The 17,020-nt window shown below is 44.1% G+C and overlaps 1 protein-coding gene across 6 annotated transcripts in view; it reads left to right on the forward strand.

Moving 5' to 3' along the window:
* Positions 1–17,020, forward strand: part of DIAPH2 (diaphanous related formin 2) — a 1,634,550-nt gene that overhangs the window by 1,070,441 nt on the left and 547,089 nt on the right. For all 6 annotated transcript variants that reach the window (XM_073589842.1, XM_073589844.1, XM_073589841.1 and 3 more), the window contains one exon: positions 12,650–12,774. In XM_073589842.1, coding sequence (XP_073445943.1) covers positions 12,650–12,774 — 125 coding nt within the window. The remainder of the gene's footprint in view (positions 1–12,649; positions 12,775–17,020) is intronic.

Genomic DNA, 17,020 nt, shown 5'->3' on the forward strand with positions numbered 1-17,020 from the left:
CAAATTATGCAACACCAAAAATCTGCAATTTTCTTAATGGTCTGGGGCGACCCGCATTACCACCTGGGTCCAAAACTGAGGTTTATTCTTCGCCAAAGGAGTAGCATCAATACCCCTCAAAGGGATAGGCGTCCGCAGAGGTGTCATAGGAAATCCACAACGTTTAGCAAAATCCAAGTCCATCAGGTTCAGAGCTGCTCCTGAATCCACAAAAGCCTTGGTGGAAAATGTGGACAGGGAGCAGATCAGAGTAATTGCCAGAAGAAACTTAGGTTGAACACAACCCACAGAAAACGTGTGTGCACAACGTTTCTCTCGTTTAGGGCAGACAGAAATAATATGCAAGGCATCTCCACAAAAAAACACAGCTTATTACGCCTTCTGAACTCCTGACGTTGCGCCCTAGACAAAACTCTATCACATTGCATAGGTTCAGAGATTTGTTCAACAGGTGGCAACATCTCTTGTGTAGTTTTGCGTTCACGTAAACGTCGATCCACCTGAATGGCTAATGACATAGAATCGTCAAGACCAGAGGGAACAGGAAATCCCACCATAGTATCTTTTACAGTTTCTGACAAACCCTTCCGAAAGAGGGCTGCCAAGGCACCATCATTCCAGGTAGTAAGGACCGCCCACTTTCGGAATTTTTGACAGTACAACTCTGCCGAACCCCGACCCTGGCTTAATGCCAACAGGGTCTTTTCATCCTGATCAATAGCATTAGGTTCATCATACAACAACCCCAAGGCTTGAAAAAATGCATTCACATTATTCAGAATAGGATCATCAGGTTTCAAAGAAAATGCCCAATCCTGGGGATCGCCGCGCAGCAAAGAGATGACAATTTTAACCTGCTGCGCGGAGTTCCCCGTCGAGTTAGGCTTCAAGGTAAAAAATAATTTACAATTATTCTTGAAATTCAAGAATTTAGACCCATCACCAAAAAACACATCAGGAGTGGGAATCTTTGGTTCAGCAGCATGTGAATGAGCAAGATAGGCGGAAATTTCCCGCACTTCAGCAGCGAGCTGCTCCACACGATCAGACAATTGCTTCATATCCATGGAGAGAAAAATTCCCCCTACGGCCTCAGAGATATAGAGGAAAAAATATGCACACAAAAAAAAAAAAAATTCTGACACTTTTTTTTTTTTCCTTATTTTTTTATTTTTTTATTTTTTCACAATTCTCTCCTGCTATTGAGTACCCTAGGATCTGCGGTATGGCTGGTGATTCTGTTATGATGAGTCACCGAAGGAGGAAAAAACAAAATACCAGCTAAGTCCAGAAAAACCAGAGAGGTTGGCAGCTATCGGATTGCAGACCCCTGAACCTATCCACAACAACTAGCAGTAGCCGTGGGTGGTTCCTATGGTGCCCTAGACCCCTCAATCACAGCCGGAGAACTATATAGCCTAAAGACAGAAAGGGGAAAAACTAAACTGCCCCAGAGCAGACCCCAAAGCAATAGGCAGCCCCCAACATATAATGACGGTGAAGCAAGATGAAAACACTAACACAGTAGAAAGATAGGTTGAGCAAATGATGGGGCCCAAGCTAACTACATAGGACAGGATAGGAAAGCTGCTGTCTGCCATCCGCAAAAACCCTATCAAAATGAGCCAACCGACTGATAGGAAAAACCGGCCCTGAAGTCGCTAGGCTTCGAAAGACTATATCAGCACTCAGGTATATTCTGAAGACAGAGCAAGCTGTGAACAGAGGAATAAAGTTTACCTCCGGTCACTGCTGTTGGCTCATAAGACTACTGGTCCCTTCAGCCGACACCTGATGCTGCTAATAACAGGGAGAGTAGGAGCGGCTGATGGGAGTATTCATCATTAAAAAAAAAACTAATAGATGTGCCTTTTCTGGGCGGCTGTGGGCTGAAATTTTTAGGCTGGGGGGGCCATATTCATGGCCACTTATCAGTCTGAGAATACCAGCCCCAAAATTCTGCTTTAGCAAGACTGGTTGTCAAAAGTGGGGGGACCTCACACCATTTTTTAATTATTTATTTAAATAATTAAACATTATGGCGTGATAACCAGCCTTGCTGAAGCTGACAGCTGAGGGTTGCAGCCCTCAGCTGTGAGCTTTGCCTGGCTGGTTATCAAAAATAGAGGGGAATCCATGCCGTTATTAATTTTTTTTTTAATTTATTTACAGCGTAGGAGCCGACTAATGAATACACCCATCGGCCGCTTCTACTCTCCCTGTTATTAGCGGCATCTGGCATCGACTGATGGGAGCTGTAGTCCCATCGGCCAACACCAGTGACCAGAGGTAAATTTTGTACCTCCGATCACAGCTGCAGGCTCATGCTGTCATTTGACTGCTTGGAAATGGCGGCTGTCTGAATGGCGGTGATGATTTTACTGCCGATCAGAAGCAGTGTTTGCCGCGCTGTCATGCACATGACAAAGTGACAAACACCCGGTGTTCGGGAGGCCGAACCTGAACCGTAACACATACTTCCCGGGGAAGTCTTCGTTCGGGGTCCGTGCACGAACAGTAGGTATTCGGTCCAGACGCCAAACTTCACTGTTCAGGATTGCTCATCTCTAGTCACTAAACCATCTCAGACAGATGTCTGTCCAGCCTCTGACTTCCATTGAAGAACTCGCCACTTCTTGTGGCCGGCTGTCCCACTCATTGATCACCCTCAATGTCAAAAGTTTTTTCAGATATCTAATCTGTATCTTCTTTCAATTTCATTCCATTGCTTCTCGTGTTTCCGTGTGCAAATGAGAATAATGACGATCCCTCTACACTGTGACAGACCTTCAGATATCTGTAGACCGCTATTAAATCTCCTCTTAGCCTTCTTATTTTTTGCAAGCTACACATTCCCAGATCCTTTAACTGTTCCTCGTAGGACATACTTTGCAGTTCGCTCACCATCCTGGTTGCTCTTCGCTGAACATGCTCCAGTTTTTCAATGTATTTTATATAATATGGTGCCGAGAAAAGAGAGATGTCAGTGAAATAGATGGAGTATGTGGGAGACTGTCAGAAAATAGGATGGTAGAAGGTAAACCTGTACTTGAATTTTCTTCCATTTCCTCTTATGAAGAGGCACTTCATGTAACTTTGATACTTTTTCACCTTTGCACTGAAAGTTATTTGCCAAAAGCCCTTGAACTTTTCTAAACAAGCAGCGAACGCGAACATCCGGCGTTTAATTTCCAATCTCTTCTGCCTATAAAGCCTCATATTTCACAATTACAATTCAGCGGCATGAAACATTTATTCCTGCGCACGAACCTGGAAAATTTTCATCCTTTTGATTCATTTTCTCTTTTAAAAAATGAATCCTCAGTTCCCATAATGATCCTGTAGTTTATTCACTTATAAATTACCCTTTCATCAAGCGCTTGTTGTGCTTCTGTGTAGTCAAATAATAATAATGCCACTTTCCTGGCTTTTAATTAATCAAGTCTAGGACCCGCAAAGATCAAAAGCGCGTGTTTTACTTGATAACGGAAAGACCTATAATGTTTTGCCAAATTGGCACGCGCTTGTCATCTTTACATTTGCATTAAAGAAGTGACGTGCCCAATCTTGGGCTTCTAACTCCGTTATTTGGAATTATGCAGAAACTGCAATTTTTTATTTAAAGTTTGCAAAAGTTCATTTATGTAAAACAGCAAATCGCACAAAAGTTTCACAATTCCTGACGTATTAAAGATTTGTCCCAGAGAATTGCTAACAGGGAAACTCCCAGCATTGCCGCTGTCCATTATGGGTTCCACTATATGATCTCCACAAGGTCCGAGCCAGTCAGGATTGCGATTAATTTGGGCGAATTCCAAAATTTCATCATCAGAAGTGATCATGATGACTCTCCAGGGTGAAGTGTATGTAGTCAGTCCCTGGGCATTATGGGTGACATTATGGGTGGCGGTCTCCTTGCAATCTGCCATGGCAGACACACATGGTCCTGATTGGAGCAGCACTTATCAACTGGAATCAAGGTTCTTTTGATTGAGGCCCCTTTGGCCTTTGCCCCATGGAGATTACTCTGCATTTCTGCTTTCAATCTCCGGGCTCTTATCAGATCTGATTTGCCACTCTCTATAAAGCAACGCATCAGCCCCAACATGTTTAATCCCGCATTTTGTAGGAGAAGGTGGCCTCCAGAGCTGAACTCGCCTAGCTCCTTGGTAAACGCTTCTTTACAGGAGATTTATTTTAGCAAAAAATGTGAAAAGTTCCTTTTGTTTATATTATAAATGTGAAAACTGGGTTTTACTGTCATATTACTACTGAGCTGTGTCCTAATGATCGCATGGGACCGAGGCTGCACTACTGAGGAGAACCGTTCCACTTTGATATGAGTGCTGTATGATCAGCTACACTGGATCCAAATCACCAAATTCACCAAAATCCACGTGCTATGGATGAGTCCCAGATGGATCTGGTTGTGAATAGTGTCCGATGTCCTCAGGACCTGTCAGTGGTGCAGCCCTGGGATTTAAGTCTCTAACTTCAATCAATTATATTTCACCCTGGAAATATTACAATGGTTTTCACACTGTTCACGTGCACAATCGAGTCTTAGATCTTGTTTTCTGAAACAGCAGAACTAAACATAGTGGATCCAACTTGCTATTAAAGGGAATCTCCGTGATCATCCCTCCAGCGCTGTCTGTATGTCTGCAGGGGGTAGGAAGCTGAATAACATGACACCTTGATATCTGCGATCTTGTGTCTAATTCCAGAGAAAACCACATCTCACACTGGAAATTCCTCCTGTCATTTACAATAAGCTCTAGAGGCGGAGTCTCAGAACATCTATGACCCACCCATAGCCCTGAACAGCTCATTTAAATATAAGAAAAACTTGGATTTCTCTGGAATAAAACCTCCGATATCAGATGAAAGCCCAGAACAGGCTGCAGTCAAAGGTGGAGAGCAATCTGTGATTTGTTCTTTCACAGGAACCTATTGCTCAAGACAACGGCTTTCACCAACCAACCATGCTTGCCAAGTCATGCAGAACATGCCATCTGAAATCCCAAGTGTATGGCTGACCTAAAGACCCCAATACATTGTAGATTACAGATGGCCAACCTTGGCAAATTCAGCGAGCTATGGCCAACCATTTGTGTGAGGACCCACCAGTTAGAGGAAATAGGGATCAATCAGTTTGAATTCAAATGATCGATCCTTTATTTCCCAGACAGATAAAAACCTACTAAAGGGTTCTAAAAGTTCCCATAGAAGTGTGGAGCAGGGAGGACAGCGGAGTGTGGCAGAAGGAGGGAGGACAGCGAAGTATGGAGGCGGAAGGACAGCGGAGTGTGGAGGAGGGAGGACAGCGGAGTGTGGAGGAGAGAGGACAACTGCCCTCGCTCACCATTATGACACTGCTGAAGTCACACGTCTGCCCTCGCTCACCATTATGACACCGCTGATGTTACTCGCCTGTCCTTGCTCATCATTATGATGCCATTGGGGTCACACGCCCGCCCTCACTCACCATTATGACACCACTGATGTCACTCACCTGCTCTTGCTCTTCGTTATTATGCCATTGGGGGTCACACGCCCACCCTCTGTTATGAAGCCGCTGAGGTCACACGCCTGCCCTCGCTCACCATTATGATGCCACAAGGATTGCACACCTGCCCTCGCTCACCATTATGACGCCGCTGAGGTCACACGCCCGCCCTCGCTCACCATTATGATGCCACAGGGGTTGCACACCTCCCCTCGCTCACCATTATGACGCCTCTTGTTTGGCCGGTTGCTGGTGACATTTACAGTTAAGTTTCTATAAAATATCTTCTCCTTCTGTGTCAGTAGAAGATGCCACAATCTCCACACACAGGATGGGGTACAGGGCACAAGTTGTTAACAAAGAGGATGGAGACTGTCCTGACTGCGCCCATGTCCGCTCACATGCCTGGCACAGATAAGACCACCCGTGTTACGGCCTCTGGCCTGGCAATGGGGCTTCTAAGGAAACAAATTGGGCCTTGAAGATTTCCTGGTTTCTTTAAATAGCTTAGTGCAATAAGAGGTCTGTCTGATGGAGCATGAAATGGCGATGACACAAGCACTGGTAATAAGTCTTCAGGTTTCTAACCTGCGCCTGTATATGCTATATATCCCCTCAACTGAAATGTGAGACCACCGCAAATACAGAGTGGGAACCTCAGCTGTACACAACGCCTACAAAAACAAATTAATTTTTTTATTGTGCTTTTTATATTTAGACTATTCACACTCTATCTACATGAGGATACTTTTCTAAATGAAGTCTATTTTACATACTAATTGTATATTTAGTATTTTACACACTAGTTGTATATTATATATTTTACATACTAGTTGTATTCATTTGGCAGTGTCTCCATGGTTCTGTGATCTGCGTCCTCTGTAGACTGAGAACAATCTGGGATGTCACAGAGTCGGAAAATTTAATTTTTTTTACCATTTTAACTGAAGAGAACAAGCTGCTAATAATTCAGTACACCCTGAGAAAGGGTGGGTCATCTTGAGACCACAGCCTCTCATTTCACAAATACATATCACATGATCTGCTTTATCCAGTCAGCATTCAGGTTATGCAGGGGGAGGCGGGAAAGCTGCTGAGAATGATGATCTGGTGACGTCTGCATGGCTGAGGGTTCTGCACAGTGTCTATTAGGTGGACAGTCTATAATTAACATTTTTGCACTTGTAGTAGTTGTGGAAAATGTTGCACCTTTTTTTTCCCCAGCTACAATCACCTTTGGTAAGTCTTTGGAAAATGAACGGAGCTTAGAGGAGAGGAGTGTGGTTACAGGCATCTAACATACTCAGCATAAATTATGCAACACACGTTTGGTAAACGATGGCAGGAAGGCCCCGCTGCACTTTTCTTTCATTGGTGCCGATCCGGGCACATTTATTGTAGTGGTGCTGGACCGCTGCACATTTCTTGTAGTGGTCTCGATTTGGGCACATTTATTGTAGTGGTGGTGGACCGGTGCACATTTCTTGCAGTGGTCTCGATTTGGGCACATTTCTTGCAATGGTGCCGGACTGGTGCACATTTATTGTAGTGGTGCTGATCTGTGCGCATTTCTTGCAGTGGTGCCGGACTGGCGCACATATCTTGCACTGGTGCCAAGCGGAGCACATTTCTTACAGTGGTGCCGGAATGGTGCACATTTCTTGCAGTGGTGCCGGACTGGTGCACATTTCTTGCACTGGTGCCAAGCGGAGCACATTTCTTACAGTGGTGTCAGAATGGTGCACATTTCTTGCAGTGGTGCTTGACTGGTGCACATTTCTTGCAGTGGTGCCAAGCGGAGCACATTTCTTGCAGTGGTGCCGGATTGGCGCACATTTCTTGCAGTGGTTCCGGACTGGGGCACATTTCTTGCAGTGGTTCCGGACTGGGGCACATTTCTTGTAGTGGTGCCGGACTGGGGCACATTTCTTGTTGTGGTGCCGGACTGGGGCACATTTCTTGCAGTGGTGCCGAAATGGGGCACATTTCTTGCAGTGGTTCCGGCACACATTCTTTGCAGTAGTGTGTAGCAGCTGAATGATGTGCCCCATTCCATGGGAGACGCATCATGATTGATGTACACAACAGCAGGTCTGATGAATCGGGGGCCAGTTTTGTATTTTCCGGACCCTTGTCCTGTCGCTCCCCTCTACCACTATTACATGATGTATAAAACATTACGGAGGCTGCATAGAAAATCCATGAGGAGAAAACAAGCGACCTTTATTCTGTTTCTCATTTGCATCTTGTTACCCAGAAGCCTATGTGAAGCCTCCCGCCATGTGACAAGTGAGCCAATTAGATGGCGCTTACTGTCGAAGGACGGGCGACTCTGGAGGATTCTGACGCCTCTAGGAAGCTGCTGAGAGAAAGGAGAAAAAAAAAGGAAAAAATTGATCTTGAAGACCTGATGCCATCTGCAACATTTTAGAAGAGGCCAGCAGTTTTTGTGATTTTCCTGGGACACATTAGGAATAGAGGGAGATAAAAATAGCCGGCTGTTCGCCCTGGGACTGCAGCTGCCAAGAAAGCAATTAACATTTACATTCTAGATCACAACTTTCCAGGATAATAGGTTTAGTGGATTACAGAGCGAGAACGTAACCAAACAGATGTGACGGAACGGCGACTATCCGGGGAGGCGAAAACAGAGAGAGAAGGCCACGTGTGGAGTCAGCACAGGGGACGGATGGATCTCAGCATTTACCATTTCACAAACCCCAGAATATACAAACTGCTGTTTCCAGGTGGTGGAATGTGGAGAAAGGAACATCCGTAACTTGTGGAATTTAAAATGAAAATGTATCGTGTTCTAGGAAAAACGTTGACTCAAACACCAGATAAATGTCCTCTATCTAAGAAGCCCCGACCTGGAACCACCACCTCCTGCATGCATAAACCCAACCATTTCCCTCATTAAATGGTCACGTCGTCGACTCATCTGAAAGTTTAAGAATCTCAAGACAGAAAGCAATATTGTCCGGTGAATACCTACAGCTCCGTCTGCTCCGCGGGGAATATGTGCTGGACTGTTGGAATTCTGGGAGGATTCAATACCGTTTTATTATTTTCTTTTTTTGTTTAACCTATGGTGACACTTAATAGCCAGATCTCTCCTCGACCCTCCTACATCCTCAGCGGTCTATGTCCTGCTAAAAGTCTGAAGGCCACAGATAGAGGCCTCCGTGCACATTACAGCTTACATGTCACTACAGATGGAAGAGATTGCTACCTGTAAAAACAAGATGGCACATGGCATCCATTCCGCCCTGACACACCCCTCTATGTCCTGTTACCTCAAGCTTAAAAGTACTCACAGACCACAAATATGCTACACGTCTACCCCCCCCCCCGTATACTGTCCCCCATGATGAATCAGTCTCGTATGCAGATGGTTACAAAGTGGCAGATGCCAAAATGCAAGGTATGAAGAAAATGAAGATTCTGTCACTGCGGAAACTTGTTTTTCTGCTCTTTGATTGCAAAACACACAAGGAAAAAAAGTAATTTTTTGCAACTTCTTAGAAACAACCAGCTGTTAAATGAGCCTTCCCATTCATCATGAATGACAAAAAGTCACAGGGAGCTCACCCACTCTGACAAGCTTTAAGGGAGAAGATGGGAAAGAGTGTCCGCTGGGAATCATTGATCTCTCGTCTGCGGTCCCGCAGGGCCAGCATTGTGTGCATCTGAAATCAGACGTTTTCATGGAGCTGCATGAGCCGCGCCTGGAAATGAACGGAAAATAGAAAAAGTAGCAAATCTATTCTGTCTGACTTGTATGGAGACAATAATGCAGAGATTAATTGTTACATAAACCAAGTGTTTATACTGGAGAAGACTATGGCTCACGCGTTTCAGTCCTGATCTGTGGTTACATATTTAGGGGTCACTGCTGGGCCGGTAATGAGCTCTTTGTGTTCCTGGAGCTCACAATCACCTCCGCCGTTTGCCATATACCGATAAAAAGTGTATTTTTTTCCCACCGTGCTCTTTTGCACCCAGCGGTTAGACAGTTTAGCTTAGACCAGACCTGGACAAATTGCAGACCACAAACATCAACAATTAAGTGTCCACCCTTGGTGTATATACCCTTGTCTCCAAGTGCAAATATTGTATTATTGTACTCCAGACATGCACTCACTATTCTGCCATTCTAAGGGAGGAAACCTTACATCATTTCTTGCTACTTCTCCAAATGTATTGAGAGCCACCACTTACCTTTATGCTTTAACCAATACCAATAACCAATAGTGTTCCAGTGTCTACCATACATAGTACTCCAGTACATACCATCCATAGTGTTCCGGTGCGTACCATCCAGAGTGTTCCGGTGCCCATCATCCATAGTGTTCCAGTGCGTACCATCCACAGTGTTCCGGTGCGTACCATCCAGAGTGTCCCGGTGCCCACCATCCAGAGTGTTCCAGTGCGTACCATCCACAGTGTTCCAGTGCGTATCAGCCACAGTGTTCTGGTGCGTATCATCCACAGTGTTCCGGTGCCCACCATCCACAGTGTTCCGGTGCGTACCATCCACAGTAATCCGTTGCTTACCATCCACATTGTTCCGATGCATACCATCCACAGTGTTCTGGTGCATACCATCCACAGTTCCGGTGCGTACCATCCACAAAGTTCCATGGCCTACCATTCACACTGTTCCGCTGCGTACCATCAACAGTGTTTCGGTGCATACCATCCACAGTGTTCCGGTGCGTACCATCCACAGTGTTCCGGTGCGTACCATCCACAGTGTTCTGGTGCGTACCATCCAGACCCTTTTTTCTGACAAGTAAACCTGAAGCCATAATGATGTTCGCTAAGTGCTGGCGTCTTTTTTGACCACTTCGCTGCTGAAGTGTTTTGTTCTCGTATTTGAGATCCCCTCACATGAGATCCTCTTTCATAAGAGATCCCCTTGCATATGAGTGCCCCTCACATATGAGATCACCTCGCATATGAACGCCCCTCGCATATGAGCGCCCCTCGCATATGAGCGCCCCTTGCATATGAGATCCCCTTGCATATGAGATCCCCTCACATATGAGCACCCCTCACATATGATATACCCTCGCATGTGAGATCCCCTTGCATATGAATGCCCCTCACATATGAGATCCCCTTGCATATGAGATCCCCTCGCATATGAGCACCCCTCGCATATGAAATCCCCTTGCATGTGAGATCCCCTGGCATATGAAATGCCCTAGGATATAATCGCCTCTTGTATGTGAGATTCCCTCATATATGAGCTTCCCTCACATATGCGATCCCCTTGCATATGAGCGCCCCTCGTATGTGAGAGCCCCTCGCATATGAAACTCCTTGCATATTAGATCCTCTCACATATGAGAGCCCCTTGTATATATGAGATTCCCTCGTATGAGAGCTCCTCGCATATGAGATCCCCTTGCATATGAGCGCCCCTAGTATATGAGATCCCCTCGCATATGAAAGCCCCTCGCATTTGAGCTCCCCTCGCATATGAAAGCCCCTCGCATTTGAGCTCCCCTCGCATATGAAATCCCATCCCATATGAGATCCCCTCGCATGTGAGATCCCCTCACATATGATATCCTTTCGCATATGAGTTGTCACCGGATACAATTGCCCCTCGTATGTGATATGATATCCCCTTGCATATGAGCACCCCTCGCAAATGAGCAGCACTCGCATATGAGATCCTCTGGTATATGAGATCCCCTAGTATACTAGATCCCCTCGCATGCGATCCTCTCTTATATGAGATCCCCTTGCATATCAGAACCCCTCGCATATGAGACCCCTTGCATATCAGATCCCCTCACATACAGTATGAGAGCCCTTCGTATGTGAGCCCATTGCATATAAGATTCCCTCGCATAAGATCCCCTCACATATGAGCATCCCTCGCATATGAGATCCCCTCGCATATGAGATTCCCTTGCATATGAGAGCCCCTTGCATATGAGATTCCCTTGCATGAAAGCCCCTCGCATATGAGACCCCTCAAACTTGAGATTCCCTTGTATATGAGATTCCTTCGCAAATGAGATCCCCTCACATATGAGAACCCCTCGTATGTGAGCTCCCCTCGCATATGAGATTGCAAAGCAGGACTTTCCATCTAAGGTGAAATATCCCTGTGGTATCTTCGTTCCTGGGTCAGAGGCTAGGCCGCCGTGCCGACACTGATCTATGGATGAAAGCTGACGATGATTTCTAATTATCTGTGTGTTGCTTTGTCTTGTGCTGTGAACATGTTACAGTTATAACATTATGAATGATTGCATCATGTCGTCTCACTCAAAATCTCACTTTATGCGTGAAAGCTGAAAAAATGTAAATTATAGGTGAAAAATAATTATAAACCAAATGAGGTTGTTATCACGTTAAGCAGTAAACGATTGTGTCTATTATTACGACGTGTCAGCGCTATTCACCAGGAATCAAAAAGACTAACCATGAAGTATATTACATGCTGTGTATCTCCTACCTATGTTTCTCTAGGTCAGATGCGGAGAAAGCGCACTTTCATGAGCCCATGCGACGTTTCTGTTGTGTCTAGCCAGGTTTGGACTGGCCCATAGGGGAAGCGGTGAATCCCCTGGTGGGCCCCTGTGCAGCAGTAAGCCTCTGCCCACCTACATGAGCAGTTGGCACAACTCTATGTGCAGACAGAAGCAGCGTCTCATCATTCATCTGCGGAATATGTTAGCGCTATATAAAAATAAAGATTATTATTATTCATCCAACAAACGACTTATTATTAGTTTGTGAGCAAGGGAATGTGATATTTGCTTGTTGCTGAACAGTGGCCCCTGAGTGACTGGTGGGCTCTCGGCACCGCAGCCCGACACTGTGTATATATATCTATTAGAATAATATGTATCACACGTTCAGCTGTTTGATACATTTGGTTCATTGTCGGACGGTTGCTGTAAGTGTCCTCCATGTGTTATTGGTTTACTTTGGGCCAGAAGTGTGGATTTTGCAGGCAGCAGGGACATCTCCTTCACTGGAGGCCATGGGAGTTACCACAGATTGTCTGATAATATGTGGGGTGCTCGGCGCCTGAGGGGGATGTGGTAAGACTTGCACTGAAGTTCTTGTGCATCGTGAATCTCATCGATAATTCTTTCTTCTTTTCGCTTGTAGTTTCTGCTCAGAACCTGAAGGCCAGCCTGGATGCCATGGATCATCAGATCAAACGCCTGGAAGGTGACATCAAAAACTTCCCCAAAACCGATAACCCCAGCGATAAGTTTGTGGAGAAAATGACGATATCCTTTCATTGAAGTTTTGTCATTTTTTAGGTCATTCACATTAAGCAGAAACACAGCATGAAATTAACAGCTCAGCAACAGTCTGATTTCACACATGAGATGGTGAGAGTAGTGTTGGGGGATATGGGATGTTGCGTCCCATCCCAGAGACTGCCAGCGGCTATGTGGAACAATCTACACGTCGGCCGCAGCGCAGGCGGCGGAGGATCTGCTTACAATCAGATATTTAAGCAAATGCAGCGTTAATTGCACCTGAAATGCAGCGGGGGCTGACGCGGAAGCGGAACGTGAATCTGTAGAATTACAAGTTATTCACACTTTGTATCTGGAGATTTCATTTACTTCTGTTATTTTCATAGATTTGTTTTCTCAGTTTTTTTCTTAGCCCTTCCTCTCCTGAAGTATTATAGTAGAGGTGTAATATAGGTTGTATTGTTTATTGCACTTATAAAAAGAGGAAAAATAAGAAGTAACAATATTCTTACTTTTCTATCATTATTCCTGTTACATTATTACTAATAATGTAATAGGAATAATGATAATAATCTTTATTTATATAGCGCCAACATATTCCTCAGCGCTTTACAGTTTATCAGTTTCAAAACACAAGTCATAAGTAACAACGTTAACAATACAATAATTTAAGCGAAATAAGACGACCCTGCTCGTGGGAGCTTACAATCTACAATGAGGTGGGGGAGATACAAAGTACAGGTGTGTATTTACAATGGTGTATTTACAATGATGGTCCAGCCATCTTGAGGGAGTGAGGGATAGATGGAGATAGTGAATGGGCTACACACGCACACTTACACATAGAATGATTTTGATTAGTGAACGTGATAGGCCGCTCTGAACAAATGTGTTTTGAGGGAGCGCCTAAAACGATGCAAATTGTGGATAGTCCTAATTTCTTGGGGTAGAGCATTCCAGAGGATTGGCGCAGCGCGGGAGAAAAGTAAGAATATCCCATCTCTTGCCTCAGATATCTCCTCTGTGTCTTTGCTTTATCACACTGCTGTTTTGTTCTAGTTTTTAAATTGCAGCGTTATATTCAGTTCTTCAGTGGAAACAGGTGCTGGATTATCAGACCTTCCAGGTAATCAGACGTTGCTTCCCAGGACTTTTACTGCATTTGTATACTGTTTCTTACGTCTTCTATGTGATTTATGTTCCCAGCTTTTCTGTTTATCATGTATACTTTAGTTTCCACAGTGGGAGTAAGATGTTCTGTATCGTTTTTTGTGTATATTGATACATTTTGTTACATTTAAATAATATTAATCAGTAGGTAATCTGTTGTGATCTGATTGTCTCTGCACATATCATAGAATCATAGAATGGTAGAGTTGGAAGGAACCTCCTGGGTCATCTGGTCCAACCCCCTGCTCAAAGCAGGATTCACTAAATCATCCCAGTCAGATGTCTGTCCAGCCTCTGTTTGAAGACTTCCATTGAAGGAGAACTCACCACCTCTCGTGGCAGCCTGTTCCACTCATTGAGCATTCTAACTGTCAAAAAGTTTTTTCTAAGATCTAATCTGTGTCTCCTCCCATTCAGTTTCATCCCATTGCTTCTAGTCTTTCCTTGTGCAAATGAGAATAAAGATGATCCTTCTACAATGTGACAGCCCTTTAGATATTTGTAGACAGCTATTAAGTCTCCTCTCAGTCTTCTTTTTTGCAAGCTAAACATTCCCAAATCCTGTAGCCATTCCTCATAGGACATGGTTTGCAGACCGGTCACCATTCTGTCCGCTCTTTTATGAACTTGCTCCAGTTTGTTGATGTCTTTTTTAAAATGTGGTGCCCAAAACTAGAGACAGTATTCCAGATGGGGTCTGACCAAAGAGGAGTAGAGGGCAATAATGAATTCAGGTGATCTAGACTGTATGCTTCTGTTAATACATCCCAGAATTGTATTTGCCTTTTTTGCTGCTGCATCACACTGTTGACTCATGTTCAGTCTGTGAACCAGATCATCTGTCCTATCTGCTTACACTACTGTTCAAAAGTTTGGGGTCATCCAGACAATACTGTTTTTTTCCATGAAAACTCATACTTTTATAAATCAAATGAGTTGCCAAATGAATTTAAAATTTAGTCCAGACATTGACAAGGTTTGAAAAAAAAGATTTTTATTTGAAATAATAATTTTCTCCTTCAAACTTTGCTTTCGTCAAAGAATGCTCCCTTTGCAGCAATTACAGCATTGCAGGCCTTTGGCATTCTAGCAGTTAATTTGCTGCGGTAATCTGGAGAAATTTCACCCTATGCCTCCAGAAGCCCCTCCCACAAGTTGGTTTGGCTTGTTGGGCACTTTTTGCATACCATATGGTCAAGCTACTCCCACAACAGCTCAATGGGGGTGAGATCTGGTGACTGAGCTGGCCACTCCATTACAGATAGAATACCAGATGCCAGCTTTTTCCCTAAATAGTTCTTGCATAATTTGGAGGTGTGCTTTGGGTCATTGTCCTGTTGTAGGATGAAATTAGTTCCAATCAAGCGCTGTCCACAGGGTATTGCATGGCGTTGCAAAATGGAGTGATAGCCTTCCTTATTCAAAATCCCTTATACCTTGTACAAATCTCCCACTTTACCAGCACCAAAGCAACCCCAGACCATCACATTACCTCCACCATGCTTGACAGATGGCGTCTGGCACTCTTCCAGCATCTTTTCAGTTGTTCTGCGTCTCACAAATATTCTTCTTTTTGATCCAACTACCTCAAACTTGAATTCGTCTGTCCATAACACTTTTTACCAATCTTCCTCTGTCCAAGATCTGTGTTCTTTTGCCCATATTAAACTTTTCCTCTCATTAGTCAGTCTTAGATATGGCTTTTTCTTTGCCACTCTGCCCTGACGGCCAGCATCCTGGGTTCGCCTCTTCATTGTACACGTTGACATTGGCGTTTTGCGTGTACTATTTAATGAAGCTGCCAGTTGAGGACCTGTGAGGCGTCGATTTCTCAAACTACAGACTCTAATGTACTTGTCTTGTTGCTCAGTTGTGCAGCGGGGCCTCCCACTTCTCTTTCTACTCTGGTTAGAGCCTGTTTGTGCTCTCCTCTGAAGGGAGTAGTACACACTGTTGTAGGAAATCTTCAGTTTCTTGGCAATTTCTTGCATGGAATAGCCTTCATTTCTAAGAACAAGAATAGACTGTCAAGTTTCACATGAAAGTTCTTTTTTTTTCTGGCCGTTTTGAGAGTTTAATGGAACCAACAAATGTAATGCTCCAGATTCTCAACTAGATCAAAGGAAGGTCAGGTTTATAGCTTCTCTAATCAGCCAAACTGTTTTCATCTGTGCTAACATACTTGCACAAGGGTTTTCAAGGGTATTCTAACCATCCATTAGCCTTCTTACACCGTTAGCAAACACAAAGTACCATAAGAAACCTGGAGTGATGGTTGTTGGAAATGGGCCTCTATACACATATGAAGATATTGCATTACAAACCAGACGTTTGCACCTACAATAGTCATTTAGCGCATTAACAATGTATAGAGTGTATTTCTGAATCATTTAATGTTAGCTTCATTGGAAAAAACTGTGCTTTTCTTTCAAAAATAAGAAAATTTCTAAGTAAACTTCTGAATGGTAGTGTATGTAATTCACCAGGGGAGCATTAATGGCTCATAAGTCGTCCCACATCATCCTGACACTGTCCCCAAGCAGAATGTTCCCCCTGGATCCTCTCAGAGATGTGCTTATAGATGGGATTGTGTGGATCAGCAGACGATATGGTGTGATCTGATTGGACAGTTATGTCTATACTTTGGATTGCTGTGATAAACAGATGATCTGGTTTCAGATCACAAGCATTTGTAGATATTTTGTAACACATTATCCAGTAATATGTACTTTGTGAAGCGCTTATGTCCTGGCTTTTCTCTCCATGTCTCGTGTTGCTGTTGCTTTAGATGATCTTGATAAATGTCTGTTCTCTTTTCCTATGCGTCTTGGATTAGAGATGAAACTCGCAACTCGCATCTTCTTTCTGTTAGTATTTGTGTCACAATAACTGCAATCCTTAAAGGGGCACTGAATCTGTCTTCTACCTCCTCTCTATGGCCTCTTTCACACTTCCGTTTTTGACAATTAGTCAAGATCCGCCAATTTTGAAAAAAAACGGATCCGCCATTTTTCTTTGCGGATCCGTTTTTTTCCCCATTGACTTTCATTATTGGCGGATCCTGACTGATTGCCGTCCGTTGCATCCGTTTTTTTGAGGA

This window comes from Dendrobates tinctorius, unplaced genomic scaffold (assembly GCF_039654945.1).
Source record: "Dendrobates tinctorius isolate UK_male_01 unplaced genomic scaffold, ASM3965494v1 ptg000114l, whole genome shotgun sequence".
NCBI lineage: Eukaryota > Metazoa > Chordata > Amphibia > Anura > Dendrobatidae > Dendrobates > Dendrobates tinctorius.